Genomic DNA, 16,318 nt, shown 5'->3' with positions numbered 1-16,318 from the left:
TGGGCTTGTCTAGCCCAATACTTGGCCCTTTTATTGGTTTGAAATTGGGTGGCCCATTCAAATATGGTTTTGGGCCCTAAGCAAGCTTATTATTGTGAATCCTTGTTAAGGGTTTTAAACTTTTTTTATCAATAAACCTCTTTTCCTTATCTCCCTTTTATAGTTGAGTAGGCTCTTATGAATATTTTATCAAATGGTATAAACTCATCACTTCTTAATTGTGAGAATCAAAAATCTACCCCAACAAAAAAAAAAGTTCAATTATAGCCCAATAAGTCTTCAAGCACTTGAGGTAGAAGAGATGATTAGTGTGGAGAGAGATACAGACAAGATTAGAGTCAAGATTCCCAAGTAGTTGATGAAGACAATACAGATGAGGAAGAGCAATCTAGGTGGAGGCTGCAGTGAAAGTAATGAGACTGCTCATAATCAGAGCAAAACAACCAAGAAAGAAGAAAAAGAAAAGGGGTTTGAGTTCTCTCTTCTCCAGTGTCTTTGGTACCAAGAAACCATCAAAAGATGAGATGGGTCATCAAGATCAGCTGCTACCTTCAATGTTCAAGAGCACACATTGAAACTATACTTGGAGGCCGCTAGATATGATGAACATAAGAGAGAAAAATTGTGCTGAGTATTGTTAAGGAGAAGAAAGTTAATAAGAAGAGCACTTGTTCTGGCAGTAATGTTGAAACTGCTAGCATCTGCAGTAGTACTTCCAGCAGTGGAAGCTGCTAAACTAGCTGAGAAAGATGGAGGTAAGAGGCTAGTAGGAGTTGGTGGAGGAGAAGCAGAGATAAGGAACTGTGCAAGAAGAGGATCTTGATGGTGAGTAGTGCAAGCCACTAAACTAGCTCGTGAACATCATCTCATTACAACAGGGAAAAAAATAATGCAAGATTAACAGTTTAAGATGACAGTCAGCCTAGTTAAGAATATCTACATCCTACACTGAGATTCAAATAGAAGGTAACAAACAAAAATGATGGAATAAATATTCAAAAACTGTTTGGTTGCAGTCGCCTCCCTGTCTACTAAATAGTGAAATGCCCAGATAGTTCTATGATTCATGGTGCTTACAATTTCAACGGTTTCAATCCAAGGGATGCACGGAGTCTGTTAGCTTCTGCAATCTCAGGATCTGGATGATCAGTGCCATCATCCTTCTTCTCTTTCTTCTCCTTCTTTTTCTTTGGCTCTCCTCGGTCCTTACGATCCCTACTCCTGCTCCTTGAACGACTCCTCCGCCGACCACGATCTCTGTCACGCCTCTCACGCTCTCTACCTTCCCTCTCTCGTTCTCGCTCTCTGTCACGACCGTATTCTTTTTCTTCTCTCAAACGATAACGGTCTCTGTCCCTGTCCCTGTCCCTTTCTCTATGGATATCCCGATCCCTGTCTCTATCCCTATCTCTTTCACGTCCACGGCCCCGTTCTCTGTCATAGTCCCTGTCATTGTCTCGATCCCTATAGAAAGAGGCAAGAAACAGGAATGAAAACAATAAATAATTTTAAGATTTCTCATCATTCCATTGAGTTTGCACAAAGAAGGGACAAAAAAAAGTGGCACAAATTCCAACAATTACCACCTAGAAAATAAGCATACATATACTAACAATTAAATAGAGACAAAAAAAAAATGAAGTTCAATGCTGTGTTCAAGACGAGACCAATTTAGAAGAAACTGCATATTAGATTGCAAAAAAATAATTGTTTGATCCATCATACTTCTCGCTGCACACTGCCAGTGCAGCGAAACCTGGCAGGATCAGAGTATTTTAGTTTAGGAAGCAGCTTGAATTAACCATAGGCTTTAAATGCCAAGGTGATAACAAGACTCGAGTATAATCATATCAGCATATGATTCCATATGCTTAAATGCTAGCTTCCAACCATCATCTACTAGCTTGAATTGAAGGGAAAAATCAGTTTTCTTGGTCAATGAGGAGATCAGTTCGAATAATAAATCCAGTCAGCAAACCTCTACAATGTTGTCAGCTATGACATGATTATTTAGGTAAAATTTCCATTTTTCCATCTTTGGGATAGTTATAAAATACATCTAAAATTCTCAAAAGAGGAAATGACAATTGAAACGAAGCTGATAAAGATATACACTTCTATGAAATAACTTGAAGAGCACCAATCAGATAATGACAATGTTTTGATTGTTCGACACAAAAAAGGCATGATAAAATAAAAAAATATGGCACACACACTTTTGGGGTCTTCCTTAACAACCCCATACATCCCCACATATATATAATGTCATAAAGAATGGACAACTCTACCTGTGTCTGTGACTATCACGTCTTCTATCCCTCTCTCTTTCCCTCGTGGGACTCCGTCCATGGTAATAATCCTATGAAGAAGTAAGAAAAATATCATAAAAAAAAATCCAATCAAATCGAAAAAAGGAAGAGAAATCTTATAAATTACAGATAAGAAAATCAAGATTGTCCTCAGAATTGGAAGGATAGATTGGCAAACCTTTTCACCATCTTCCAACCCATCCTCTAATTGGCCATTATCCTCTTTCTCTTCCTCCTCTTCAAAATCATCTTCCAGAACACTTTTCCTAGGGTCTAGCAAACCAATTTGCTCAATAGTCCACCTGTAAAATCAAGAAAAGGGGTCAAAACAAAATTCTAATGACAAACATTGACGAAGAAAATAAAACTTCCGATGAAAGCTACGTAACTTTATACTCTCTAAGTTCATTCCACTTGCTTATTAACTCCTTTTACATTCAGGTGCAAACCTGCCTACTCATCTCTCCCGTAAAGTGTTAGGCAAACTTGTAGCTCAACCTTTTCAATTGCTTGTGACAAACAATACTTATCTAAAATTAAAGACCCATTCTCATATTCTTGATGACAAACAAGTCAAAAGCTCTTGAATGAAATAAAAGTTTCAAAATTAACAAATAAAAAACTATGGACAAATGACAAACAACCTTTACTAAATGTAAACAGAAGTATTCAGACAAAAACAATTTAACTCGAAAGCAATCAAAGTAGAGATGAGATAATAACCTTTTCTTAATACGAGGTAGGGCAATATCACATGAATAATCTTTTGTGAGGAGCTCATCGATGACTTCATCCACATGCGTCAACGTAAACTCTGTACAGTCAGAGTGACCACATAACAATAGATAACAATAGGTGAGTCAGATATCCATCCAAATAACAATAGAGGCAAGTGAAGAAATAATCAGATTACAGCACCGACAGAGTACTCATACAAAAAGTCACAAGTTGAATTTACTGAGGAAGGGATAAAACATACGTCCATCAGCCAACTTTCGCCTCAGTTTGCGGTAGTCATTGTACAAAGGCTCTAGATAGCGATAGACATCCACATCAGTCCCTGTAAGACGGAGATAAAAGGCTCCAAGTATCCGCACATATCTGCACCCAAAGCAATGAATTATGAAAGTCACTCAGAAATTTAAAGGATATGCAGCTATGCAAGTCATGAACACATAATGCAAGCAGATGCAGCATTGGGAAAATTGTCGAATTACCCTTCACAAAGGACAGCAAAAACACGGTTGAGAGTTGAGGCAAAAGAATGCAAGGCAATTATGTTCAACTCATTCTCAAAATCCCCTCATAAATATTAAAATTAACATCAGAAAACTAGCCTTCGAACCACCAGTGATAAGTGACAAACATAGAGTAACACCATAATTTACCACATAGCAAGACAAATACAACTCCTGACACCAACTCTCTGTTCCTTCCAATTTAATCAGAAATCAAGCTCAAAGTAACAAAGCACTGTGACAACTCCTAGACCAGCTAAGTTATGCTGTCGCAGCACCCTTCAGTTTCCAAACTCAATAAATCCCCCAAGTTGCCTCATCTATTTCTCATACTCAACAACCAAACAAAAAAACCCAAATCCCAGTAAAAATTATTCTCAATTAAAAACTAGAAATCCTCAAAATTTATAATGAACAAAAAAACCCAAATTCGATTGGCTTTAACTCTGGCTGAGTGGAACCTGCTTTCATTTTTCGATTGTATTAAATTCATGTAATTCAGGACTTTCAGGTCTGTTTGGGGTTGCATCTCTTTGATGCTGTTCATAAAAAAAATTTCTATTCAAAAAAATTCGATTGGCTTAAACAGCCCAATTGAACTTCCTAGAAAAACCACAAATTAATCGAAGCTAAATGAGATGCAAATCAAATGTACGCTCAATCAAGAGATGAGGATTCGGTGAGAGAAACTAACTTGTACTCGTCGTTCTTAATGAACTCAACTACAATGTCCTTCTCGGGCTGGATCTGGAGCATCTTCATGACAAGGCAGATGAAGGGACTGGGTTTGCGGTTGCCGCCGAAGGTGCCACCAAGGTGGTCGAGCTCCATGGCCCTGTCGACCAAGGTTTCCGCCGTAAGACCAAAGCACTGGTCCTTCCAATACGTGTGCTGGTATATCTTCGACCTCACAATCTTCTCCACCAGGTTCTGCGGGTTTGTACCGTGTATGTTCTTCGCCGAGGGATCCGTACGGTTCGCCATTTCTGTCGAAAACCTCCTTCCTCTTCTTCCTTATAAAATAAAATTAAAATGAAAGAGAAACCCTAGGATATGGGTTTTTCCGAAAAGTAACACTTTTTTAAACCAAATTTTGAAAACTAACCCACTTTTTTAAAAACATGAAATCTAACACTTTTTTACTTTTTTCTGACTGAAATACCCTTATCACATACCACAATACACATCAATGCCACTCACATCCCACAGCAGACAGAGACATCCGTAACCCATCGAGAAAAACCAAAATCCGATTTACCGAAACTCCATTCCTGACATTTACCGGTGTTTATTTGCCGCACCAAATCTTCGGGTGTTTCTTCAAGAGGTCTGGGGTTTAGGCTTGGGCATTCTTCAGCCTTATCGGCGTTCCCATCGCTGCCGTCATTCTTGCTCTATATCGACATTAATAACCCCAAGTGAGTGATTTTTAAGTTCGCATGGTATATAGGCTTCGTTAGAACTCTCTTACCTTGCATTCAATCGTATACACACCATATTCATTTGATTTAGTTTATGTTCTTCTTCCAGTATTTGTTGAGATTTGTTCGAGTTTTTGTTTATTGATGTTCGAGTATTTTTGTAGATCTGTTCGAGTATGTACTGATAGATGTTCAAGTGAGATATGTTCGAGTATATACCGATATATCTGTTCGAGTATTAGTTGAGATATGTTCGAGTATTTACCGATAGATGTTCGAGTTTTTGTTTATTGATGTTCGAGTATTTTTGTAGATATGTTCGAGTGAGATCTGTTCGGGTATTTACCGATATATCTGTTCGAGTATTTGTTGAGATCTGTTCGAGTATTTACCGATATATCTGTTCGAGTATTAGTTGATATCTGTTCGAGTATTTATCGATATATCTGTTCGAGTTTTTGTTTATTGATGTTCGAGTATTTGTTGACTTCACAGAATGATAAAGGAAATATTTGATAAAAATTGACATTAGGTGAAATAAACTCTAACGTGCCCATGTAAGGATTACATCGTTTATGTCATTCATTGCAGTTCCAACATGGGCTGCAAGGTCCAAAAGGGACTCTTGTAGCCGATAAGCATTTTGGCCTCGAGCGTGACCCCATGCATTGTCACGAATTCTGATCAATGCATCCCTCACTGAACGGAGCACGTCCGTGTAGGACTGGTTACGTTCATATTCGTTCTGAAGGTTGCTTTCGGCTTCCTTCAGTAGTTCTTTCAACCCTTCAATGGAGTTCTCAGGATTTTCTCTGTATAACTCCTCAGATACAGTGAATATGTCGACGATAGGGTCTTGAGGCTCCTCGGTGTTCGTCGAAGTGGAACCTTTCTCTTGGACCCCTGTCTTCTTTGAAGAAGACGGGTCTTCAGTCTTTGCTCTCTTTGGAGGAATGGGGTCTTCCTCTTCATTTATTGCTCTCTTTGAAGAAGTTCGATGAGAAGAACTCATTTTAGATCGAGATGGGTGATCTTTGATTTAAGAGGATAAAGGATGACCTTAAACAGTTTCTTCCTATGTCCTATTTATAGTTGAAGGAACAACGTTCTAATAAGTGGGCAGTTATTTTAAAAGAACGTGGGGAAGCTAAAACGGTTACTACTCGAACTCTTCAAATTCTATGAATTAAATTTGAACCTAAATGATTCGAGTAATATGTGATATGTGTTCGAGTATTTTGTTACACATGTTCGAGTAATATGTGATATGTGTTCGAGTATATTGTTACACATATTCGAGTATCTTTCATATGTGTTCGAGTATTTTGTTACACATGTTCGAGTAATATGTGATATGTGTTCGAGTATATTGTTACACATGTTCGAGTATATTGTTACACATATTCGAGTATCTTTCATATGTGTTCGAGTATTTTGTTACACATGTTCGAGTAATATGTGATATGTGTTCGAGTATATTGTTACACGTGTTCGAGTATCTTTCATATGTGTTCGAGTATATTGTTACACATGTTCGAGTATCTTTCATATGTGTTCGAGTATTTTGTTACATATGTTCGTCTATTATTGGATATATGTTCTAGTATTTACTTATATCTGTTCGAATATTATTTGATATATGTTCGAGTAATATGTGATATGTGTTCGAGTATTTTGTTACACATGTTCGAGTAATATGTGATATGTGTTCGAGTATTTTGTTACACATGTTCGAGTAATATGTGATATATGTTCGAGTATATTGTTACACATGTTCGAGTATCTTTCATATGTGTTTGAGTATTTTGTTACATATGTTCGAGTATTATTTGATATATGTTCGAGTTTTATGTGATATATGCTCGAGTATTATGGATGTGTGTTCGAGTAAATATTTCAACAGGTTAAATATTACAACAGATATTAAATGAAACAAATAATGTAACGGAAATATAAATTTTATTTATAAAATTTTTTATTACAACCTAACTCCAGATGTTCAATTTTTCACTTATTTTATCTAAAACCTCGTTGATCAAAACAGATAGATCAAGGAGGGAGTCCTGGAGTTTATGGGTGTCCTGCTCCATAGCTCGCTTCTCAGCTAGCTCATGGAGCTGGGACAATGAACTCCCAGCAGATTGGAGAGCTTTAGTAAGCTCTGCAATCTTAGCTTCGTGATCTTTCAGGTCTTCATATGCCTCCTCCAGTTCCTTCCTCAAGGTGTTGACAGCAGTCCGAGAGGATGTCATATTATACAAAAAGGAGATTTCTCTTTTCGGTTGATGTATATCTTTCCCGTAGATAGTGCTATATATATAGGAATAATCCTAAGTATTAACTCCACTGTATTTAATGCTTATCAAAAATCGAAACGTCATAATTAATATTAAACATTAAATCTCAACTAATCCCACGCGTTTTGAAAAGATAAACATAGAAAATTGGAAAACGTACAACTAATAACCATTAAAGATAAGGGTAATATCACTTTTATCCAGATAATAGTATTTAAAAATATGGCTGATTTTTTATTATATATGTTCGAGTGTTTTATGATATCTGTTCGAGTATTATATTACATATGTTCGAGTGTTTTAGGATAACTGTTCGAGTGTTTATGATATGTGTTCGAGTATTATATTACATATGTTCGAGTGTTTTAGTATAACTGTTTGAGTATTTTAGGATATCTGTTCAAGTGTTGTATTACATATGTTCGAGTATTATAGTATATCTGTTCGAGTGTGTATGATATCTGTCCGAGTGTTTATTGTTTGATAGTGCTATGTATATAGGAATAATCCTAAGTATTAACTCCACTGTATTTAATGCTTATCAAAAATCGAAACGTCATAATTAATATTAAACATTAAATCTCAACTAATAACCAATAAAGATAAACATAGAAATCAAATGTACAACTAATAACCATTAAAGAGAAGGGTAATATCACTTTTATCCAAATAATATTATTTAAAAATATGGCTTATTTTTTATTATATATGTTCGAGTATTTTAGGATATCTGTTCGAGTGTTTAGGATATCTGTTCGAGTGTTTAGGAGACCTGTTCGAGTGTTTTAGGAGATCTGTTCGAGTGTTTAGGATATCTGTTCGAGTGTTTTAGGATAACTGTTCGAGTGTTTATGATATATGTCAGAGTGTTAATGATATCTGTTCGAGTGTTTTAGGAGATCTGTTCTAGTGTTTAGGATATCTGTTCGAGTGTTTTAGGATAACTGTCCGAGTGTTAATGATATCTGTTCAAGTGTTTTCTTTGATATGTTCGAGTATTTAAGGATATCTGTTCGAGTATTAGATGCCATCTGTTCGAGTGTTTTGTTTGATATGTTCGAGTGTTTGAAGGGATATGTTCGAGTATTTTATGATATCTGTTCGAGTATTAGATGCCATCTGTTCGAGTGTTTTTTTTGATACGTTCGAGTGTTTGAAGATATCTGTTCGAGTATTCTATTATATATGTTCGAGTTGTTTATGATGTTTGTTCGAGTTTTCAAGTTCTTACAATTTTGTTTTTCAGGAATGGGTGTGGTTGACCTTGTTGTTATATACGGCGGAGATTGGGAATTTTCAGTAGGAATTTACAAATTCATTGGTGGTACTGGAAAGGTTTTGTTGTGAATGAGTCCATTTCCTATGAGGATTTTTTGGAGAAGATATACAAGATTACGGGAATTGATCGAACTTCAAATGAGTTGCTCATGAAATTTGTATATAACACACATTTCCATATGGACAATATAGTGGGAGCAATACTATTGACCTCAACAGCGAATCATCTGATACGTTTGATGTGGGGGTGATTTTTACAAACAAGAAAGAGTTGCATAAGCATATATCCCTCTATGCTATTAAGAAGAATTTTCAATTCAGGGTGACGAGGTCGACGAAGTCTTTGCTTGTGGTCGAGTGTCTTGCAAGTGGATGCCAATGGCGTATGAGAGGTATAAAGCTAAAAGAAACTGAACTTTTTCTTGTGAAAAAATTCAATGATACTCACACATGTTCGTTGGAATTTGTGAATCATGGGCACAAGCAAGCATCAGGAAGGGTGATTGGTGATTGCATCAGGGCCAGATATGAAGGTGTTGGGCGTGTTTACAGACCAAATGACATAATTCAGGATATTAGAAGAGAATATGGCATTAATATTACCTATGATAAGGCATGGAGGGCTAGAGAATGTGCGCTTTATTCTCTTCGTGGTTCACCGGAAGAATCATTTGCTTACTTACCCCATTATTGTGCTGTATTGGAGAATAATAACCCTGGTACAATTACTCATATTGAGTCTGATGATGATAATCGATTCAAGTATTTTTTCATGGCAATTGGTGCAAGCTTACGTGGATTTCATAGTTCAATGCGCCCTGTTATCGTCGTTGATGGCACCCATTTGAAGGGTAAGTATTTGGGTACACTTTTTGTGGCAACTGCTTTGGATGGAAATGAGCAAATTTATCCGGTTGCTTTTGGCATTGGTGATTCTGAGAATAATGCATCTTGGCAATGATTTTTTGAAAAATTATGGGATGCCATTACAGTTGAAGACTTCTCACGGTTATGTATCATTTCATACAGAAATCCTAGCATTGATAGGGCAGTTTCACTTGTATTGCCTGGTTCATTTCATGGCGCATGTATCGTCCATATCCAACGAAACATGAAGGCGAAAGGGTTCAACGAATCTATCATCCCTATATATCTTAAAGCTGCTAAGGTGTATCGAACATCTGAATTCGAGCATTTAATGAATCAGTTGCGTAATGTCGACGGAGGTAGACCTTATGCTTATTTAGTTGAAGCTGGTTTCCATAGGTGGTCTAGAGCACTGTCTTCTGGTAAGAGATATAGTATCATGACGACGAACATTGCAGAGTGCTTGAATGCTATACTACGAGATGCTCGAAGTTTGCCGATTACAATGCTAGTTGAACAATTGCGTGCCAAATTGCAGGAATGGTTCAGTGCTCGTCGTAATAACGCAGCATCTGTCACGTCTTACCTATGTTGCGAGTGTGACAAGGAAGTTAGAAAGAGAAGCAATAGGTCACAACGACTAAATGTTCAACCGATAAGCCATAGTGAGTACTATGTACGAGATGGTGATCAAGATGGACAGGTTGATCTGCAAAACAAGACATGTTCATGCCGTGTGTTTGATCTTGACCAACTTCCTTGTGTACACGCATTGGCTGCATGTCGAGTTCGGAACATATCTTTTAATTCCTTGTGTTCTCTGTACTATACGAATGAGGCCCTAATGTTAGCTTATGCTGAAGCTATATACCCAGTAACTATTGAGGATCAACGCAAAGTTAGCGAGGACAACGTATTGCTCCCACCGGTGACTAGACGTCAAGGGGGGAGGCCAAGACAACGAAGGATCCCATCATCTGGTGAAACTATAGCAGTGAGGATATGTTCCCGGTGTCGACAGCGAGGTCATAATCGTCAAACATGCAAAGAGCCAATCGCATTGACTCCAACATCATAGATGTAACATGCATTGACTCCAACATCATAGATGTAACATGCATTGACTCCAACATCATTAATGTTATGATTTTTGATAAATTCATTAATCAGTTAACTGTATTACTCGAACAGAATCAATGTATTACTCCAACAGTTAAATGTTTTACTCGAATAGCTTGGACAATTACTCGAAATGGGCCATCATTTACTCGAATAGACTCAACAAATACTCGAACATGTGCCACCAATTACTCGAATAGACCCAAGAAATACGCTAAATGGTACACCTATATACTCGAATATACTCAACAAATGCTCGAACATGTGAATTACTCGATCATTTAATAGGTTACTCGAACATGTGAATATTATATTACTCGATCAAATAAGAAAAGTACTCGAACAAATATACATTATAGTATATTACTCGATGATAATAGGTAATTACTCGAACAAATGTACCTTGCATTACTCGAACCAATATTTGTATTACACTGAGTTATATACAATTTAATAGGATGAAAATAAATATTTACAAAAGTAAGTTAAAAATGTTGTCCGTATGACTCGATTGCGAATTTCCTCCTGTAAAACATCATGTCTGTCTGATTAATAAGTTGTATTGGCATTCCTGCACTCAATACCTCTATAAATTTTATTGTGAACATCCCACAATCTCCCCTGTAAAACATAAGATAGCATATATGTTACAAAAATATATAAACGTTAACCACCATGAAAAATTTATCTAACACTGGAAACATTTACCCGGTCTCTTGCTGAGGAACAACTTGCAATCTATGAGCAGGCCATGGGGCGACTCCTGCATCAATCCCACCCAAACGAAGGATGTATGACAACATAGTCCTCAACGGTTTCATATGATTATTGCAATCCTCCTTGCTGGTGATTGAAATTTTGGGATCATATACATTGATCCATTTGTTGCCAACTTCAACCTCAATTGCAACCCAATGGATATTTCTCCAGTTCATGGGAAAGTAAATGTAATCTACACCATTCAATGGTATGGACCCTTCAGGGTTTTTTCCAGAAATATAGTGCTCAAAGACTTCATGTTTGTCCCATTCTCCAACATTATGAGGATCTTTAGTGAACTCATTAAAGTGGGATTCAACTGATACCTGTAAAATGTACTATATTATTTTTTCTCAAATACTCGAACATCCGACTAAACTACTCGAACATGTGAAATAAAATACTCGAACATATGAAATAAAAATACTCGAACATCCGACTAGAATACTCGAACATGTGAATTAAAATACTCGAACAACTGACTAAAAAACTCGATCATGTATCTTAAAAAACTCGAACATGTGAAATAAAATACTCGAACATCCGACTAAACTACTCGAACAACTGACTAAAAAACTCGATCATGTATCTTAAAAAACTCGAACATGTGAAATAAAATACTCGAACATATGAAATAAAATTACTCGAACATCCGACTAAAATACTCGAACATGTGAACTAATATACTCGAACATCAAGTTCAACAACTCGAACATCTAACAAACATACTCGAACACACATATAAAATACTTACAGTGAATATAGTGTCCAACAGCACAACCTTCTTCTTGAATATGGCAGGGTATTGCTTGATCCTCTTCATGAGGAGGTACATTGCGACGTCCATATGCTACAAAATCAAAGATAAATATAAGTAACTATTACGAATAATTTTTTTTTTAAATATGGTTATATATATGTTACCTGGTCTGTCAACCAGTAATCGGGTGTCATTGCGTTGATAAACCAATTTTTGTATAACTTCTTTCCACCAACAACCAAATAAGATGTATCCTCAGCCCTGTTTCTTACCCATGCTTCAAATCCTTGTCTCCAAAGAGTCGAATACGACCTCTTTAAATTGATTGGCCAAGGACCATCAATATTTTGGTTGGTGCTTCTTTCTTGTGATTGACACTCTGTTCGCATTGGATTATATATATTTACACGTCTCGATGTGGAACCTCTTTTTCTTCCCCGTGTAAATGTGTACTTGGCTTTTGGAATCTCTTCAACTCCAATTGAACTTTTGTCTGTCATTGGCTGTTCAAACACTTGTTCTGTGAGATCCATCAATCCAGCAACTACGGCTGCATCCTCAACATCATCGGCATGTCTAACAGGGGAAACTGTCTTTCCCTCATTGTCCTCCTCCTCTTTATCCGCATCATACGTTTCCTCCTGGTCCTCTTTTTTATCCTCATCATGCGTTCCCTCATCATTCTTTTCACCCTCATCATCCTTTCCCTCATCATCCTTTTCACCCTCATCCTTTCCCTCGTCATCCTTTTCACCCTCATCATCCTTTCCCTCGTCATCCTTTCCCTCGTCATCCTTTTCACCCTCATCATCCTTTCCCTCATCCTCATTCTCATCCTTTTCATCCTGATTTCCATCCTTATCCTCCTTTTTCTCCCAATTTCCTTTTAACACTGCCAGACCTTCGTAAATTGCCTTGGTAGTCTCAAAAAAACCAGTAATGCTTTCAACAATTTCCTTTTTCATGTCCAAAAGTTGACCACCATGCTCTCCCAACTTCTGCTCTATGGCATCGAACTTGGCCTTCAATATCAAATTCCCTCCAGCTTTATGTGCATGTGCATGCTCGATGTGATCATCCCTTCTCTTTGTTCTTTTCTCTTTTCTCATTTTTTCTTCAACATTAACATTGTAATCCCTCCTTCTCTTAGTTCTTCTCTCTTTTCTCTGTTTCTCTTCTTCATCTTCTTCAGACTTATCTTTGCTTCTTTTAATTTCTCTTTTCTTAATTCTCTTCATAACCTCCCTAACATAATCCTTCTCCAGCTCAGCCTCCGTTGGCACTAGAGCATCATGAACCTCAATCTGTGAAGATTAAAACAAAGTGATGAGTGAAATTAGAACACCAAAATACAAATACTCGAACATCAACCTACAACTACTCGAACATGTTACTATAAATACTCAACTATAAAACTACAAATACTCGAACATAAGACTAAAACTACCCGAACAACAAATTTTATTAAACATTTTAACTTCACTAACCTTTATCAGTTCAAATACATCTGACACGATGTCATCTGAAGTAGGGGTTTGATTCCCTGAGTACTTGAGTATTCTGGGGTGTGTTTCACCACATTTGGTGGCATACCTCTGGGCTATAATGGGTACAATTTCATACGCCCAAATCTTCAAATAATCAAAAAAAATATTGGTAAACTATTATTACAATAAATAATAAACAGAACACAAATAGAATGATCTTTTTTTTTTTTACCTGGAGTACTATTGGCATTCCATAAAGGTTGTATGTCTCCTTTGCCTTACCCTTACTCAAGTATTTTTCAGCCCTTCCAATCATGGCACATGCAAGAGAGGTAGCAGTACGTTCGTAGCAAACGCTTCCCCATGGATATTGGTTGAAGGCATCCAAATCATCCACAAGTTGGAGCCACTTAATATTAATGGCATTTCTTCTCTCTCTAGGCATCAATACAGACTCAACAAAATACACCAAAGCTAACTTCAAAGCATCATGAGCATTATCACATTTATCGAATGCCTCTTCCAGCTCAGCTCTGCTTACATTGGTCCCCTTCCCCTTACCCTTGCCCTTTCCACATTTTTCTTCAAAATAAAGGGATTTTAGCCTATTAACAGATGTATCAACCAGACTTGACACATCGGGCACAGATTCTGTACATAATAGTCCGGTGATAATCGCAAAATCTTCAATACCAAATGTGCACTTCTTTCCACCAATATTGAAATGCAATCTTTCTCCAAAATCACCCTGGGGAGAAACAATTTGACGTAGTAGAAGCTGGTGTATCAGTTGTGAAGAACAACTGATGTCATGTACATCCAGCATCATGCCAAAGCATGATTGCCTAAAAACCTCAAGTTGCTCCTCATTCAACTTCAATTTAATTGAAGTGGTAACAACTGATATGTTTGAAAATGTGGTTACCCGGGCGGGGAAATGTTGCTCCTCACTTATCAGATAGTCTACATGGGACAATTAATTAAAACACAAAATTAATAATACTCGAACAGCCAAACTAAAATACTCGAACAATAAATCATATATACTCGAATAGTCAAACTAAAATACTCGAACAGTAAATCATATTTACTCGAACAATCCAACTCAAATACTCGAACAACAAACCATATTTACCCGAACAATCAAACCAATATTTACTCGAACAATCAAACCATATTTACCCGAACAATCAAACAAATATTTACCCGAACAATCAAACAAATATTTACTCGAACAATCAAACCATATTTACCCGAACAATCAAACCAATATTTACTCGAACAGTCAGTCAAATAAAAATACTCGAACAGTAAACCATATTTACTCGAACAGAACCGCCAAATACTCGAACAGAACCGCCAAATACTCGAACAGTCAACCATATTTACTCGAACAGTCAACCATATTTACTCGAACAGAACAGTCAAACCCAAATCCCCAAACAGGATAATCTATTTACCCGAACAGTCAACCCAGAAAACTCGAACATCAACCAGAAAACTCGAATAGTAAACCATATTTACTCGAACAGAACAGCCAAATACTCGAACAGTCAACCATATTTACTCGAACAGAACAGTCAAACCCAAATCCTCAAACAGGATAATCTATTTACCAGAACAGTCAACCCAGAAAACTCGAACAGTAAACCATATTTACTCGAACAGATCATTCAAATCCAAATATATAAACAGGATAATCTATTTACCCGAACAGTCACCCCAGAAAACTCGAACATCAACCAATAAAACTCGAACAGTAAACCATATTTACTCGAACAGAACAGTCAAACCCAAATCCTCAAACAGGATAATCTATTTACCCGAACATCAAATCATAAAACTCGAACACCAACCTATCATACCCAAATCCACTAACAACATACTGGAAACCTAAACCCATAAACGCTAATGAAATATGGAAACCCTATAGCAGGAAAAACTAAAACCCTAAGCACCCACCACTGATAAAATCAAAAACACAAACCGTGATCACTGCTTACTGGAACGAAACACAAATACAACACTAAATAATACATAACATACCCATGCTGTACCAGGTCGAATGTCACAGAAATCGTATATGACAGTGTATTCGAGAATGGAGACTATCGGAAATCGTCGAAAAAGAACGTTAAAGAAGAAAGAAGAAGGTGAAGGATGTCGCGGGAAGTGGAGGCCGGCCTTTGAACCAAAACTATGTCGTTCCAATGTGGAATAAGGGTATTTGAGATAATTCCTTTCAAAAAAGTGTTAGATTTCATGTTTTTAAAAAAGTGGGTTAGTTTTCAAAATTTGGTTTAAAAAAGTGTTACTTTTCCGAAAAACCCCTAGGATATGAGGGATAGACCAAAACGGTGCGTTTTCCCCCTGAAGAAAACGCTTTTAAGTTTTCAACTCATGTGACACGGAGGAACCAATCAGGTGGCGTATAAATATTTTTGACAAAAAAAACAAATGAAAATATCTCATGCACCTAGTACGTGTTTTCCGGGCCTAAGAATCAATATCGACTACCCATACATCTCCCATAAAAGGCCTAAGAATCAATATCGACTACCCATACATCTCCCATAAAAGGCCTATTACAGGGGAGCGAAGGAGTTCCATTTATGTTGGATTGGTTTACCTATACTTGTCGATGTGAGATAACCATAAGATTCTAACACCCCAACTCACGTGTGCACTGGCCTGTCGTAAGGCATTCGAACGGCCCAACAAGTGAAATGAGGCCCAACAATCAGTAGGGGGTCTACTCCAATAGCATATCAAGAGCTCATACA

General features: G+C 37.1%; 3 protein-coding genes across 3 annotated transcripts; 1 reads left to right on the top strand and 2 right to left on the bottom strand.

Annotated features, from left to right (window-relative positions):
* Positions 1-823: 823 nt before the first annotated feature.
* LOC120010156 (pre-mRNA-splicing factor 38) lies at positions 824-4,563 on the bottom strand. Its single transcript, XM_038860866.1, has 6 exons — positions 4,242-4,563; positions 3,289-3,410; positions 3,033-3,123; positions 2,488-2,611; positions 2,289-2,359; positions 824-1,464 (listed from the first exon to the last, which is right to left on the bottom strand). Exons 1-6 carry the CDS (start codon positions 4,529-4,531, stop codon positions 1,074-1,076), a joined length of 1,089 nt encoding a protein of 362 aa, XP_038716794.1. The 5' UTR covers positions 4,532-4,563; the 3' UTR covers positions 824-1,073.
* A 5,091-nt stretch (positions 4,564-9,654) lies between these two features.
* On the top strand, positions 9,655-10,488 carry LOC120010589. The gene has a single exon (XM_038861368.1). It carries the CDS (start codon positions 9,655-9,657, stop codon positions 10,486-10,488), a length of 834 nt encoding a protein of 277 aa, XP_038717296.1.
* An 866-nt stretch (positions 10,489-11,354) lies between these two features.
* On the bottom strand, positions 11,355-12,904 carry LOC120010588. The gene is made up of 5 exons (XM_038861367.1): positions 12,851-12,904; positions 12,213-12,749; positions 12,043-12,138; positions 11,423-11,614; positions 11,355-11,372 (listed from the first exon to the last, which is right to left on the bottom strand). The coding sequence occupies exons 1-5, from the start codon at positions 12,902-12,904 to the stop codon at positions 11,355-11,357; spliced, it is 897 nt and encodes a 298-aa protein (XP_038717295.1).
* Positions 12,905-16,318: the final 3,414 nt, after the last annotated feature.

This window comes from Tripterygium wilfordii, chromosome 12, assembly GCF_013401445.1.
Source record: "Tripterygium wilfordii isolate XIE 37 chromosome 12, ASM1340144v1, whole genome shotgun sequence".
Taxonomy (NCBI): domain Eukaryota; kingdom Viridiplantae; phylum Streptophyta; class Magnoliopsida; order Celastrales; family Celastraceae; genus Tripterygium; species Tripterygium wilfordii.
This window is presented reverse-complemented; position numbering and strand designations above follow the sequence as displayed.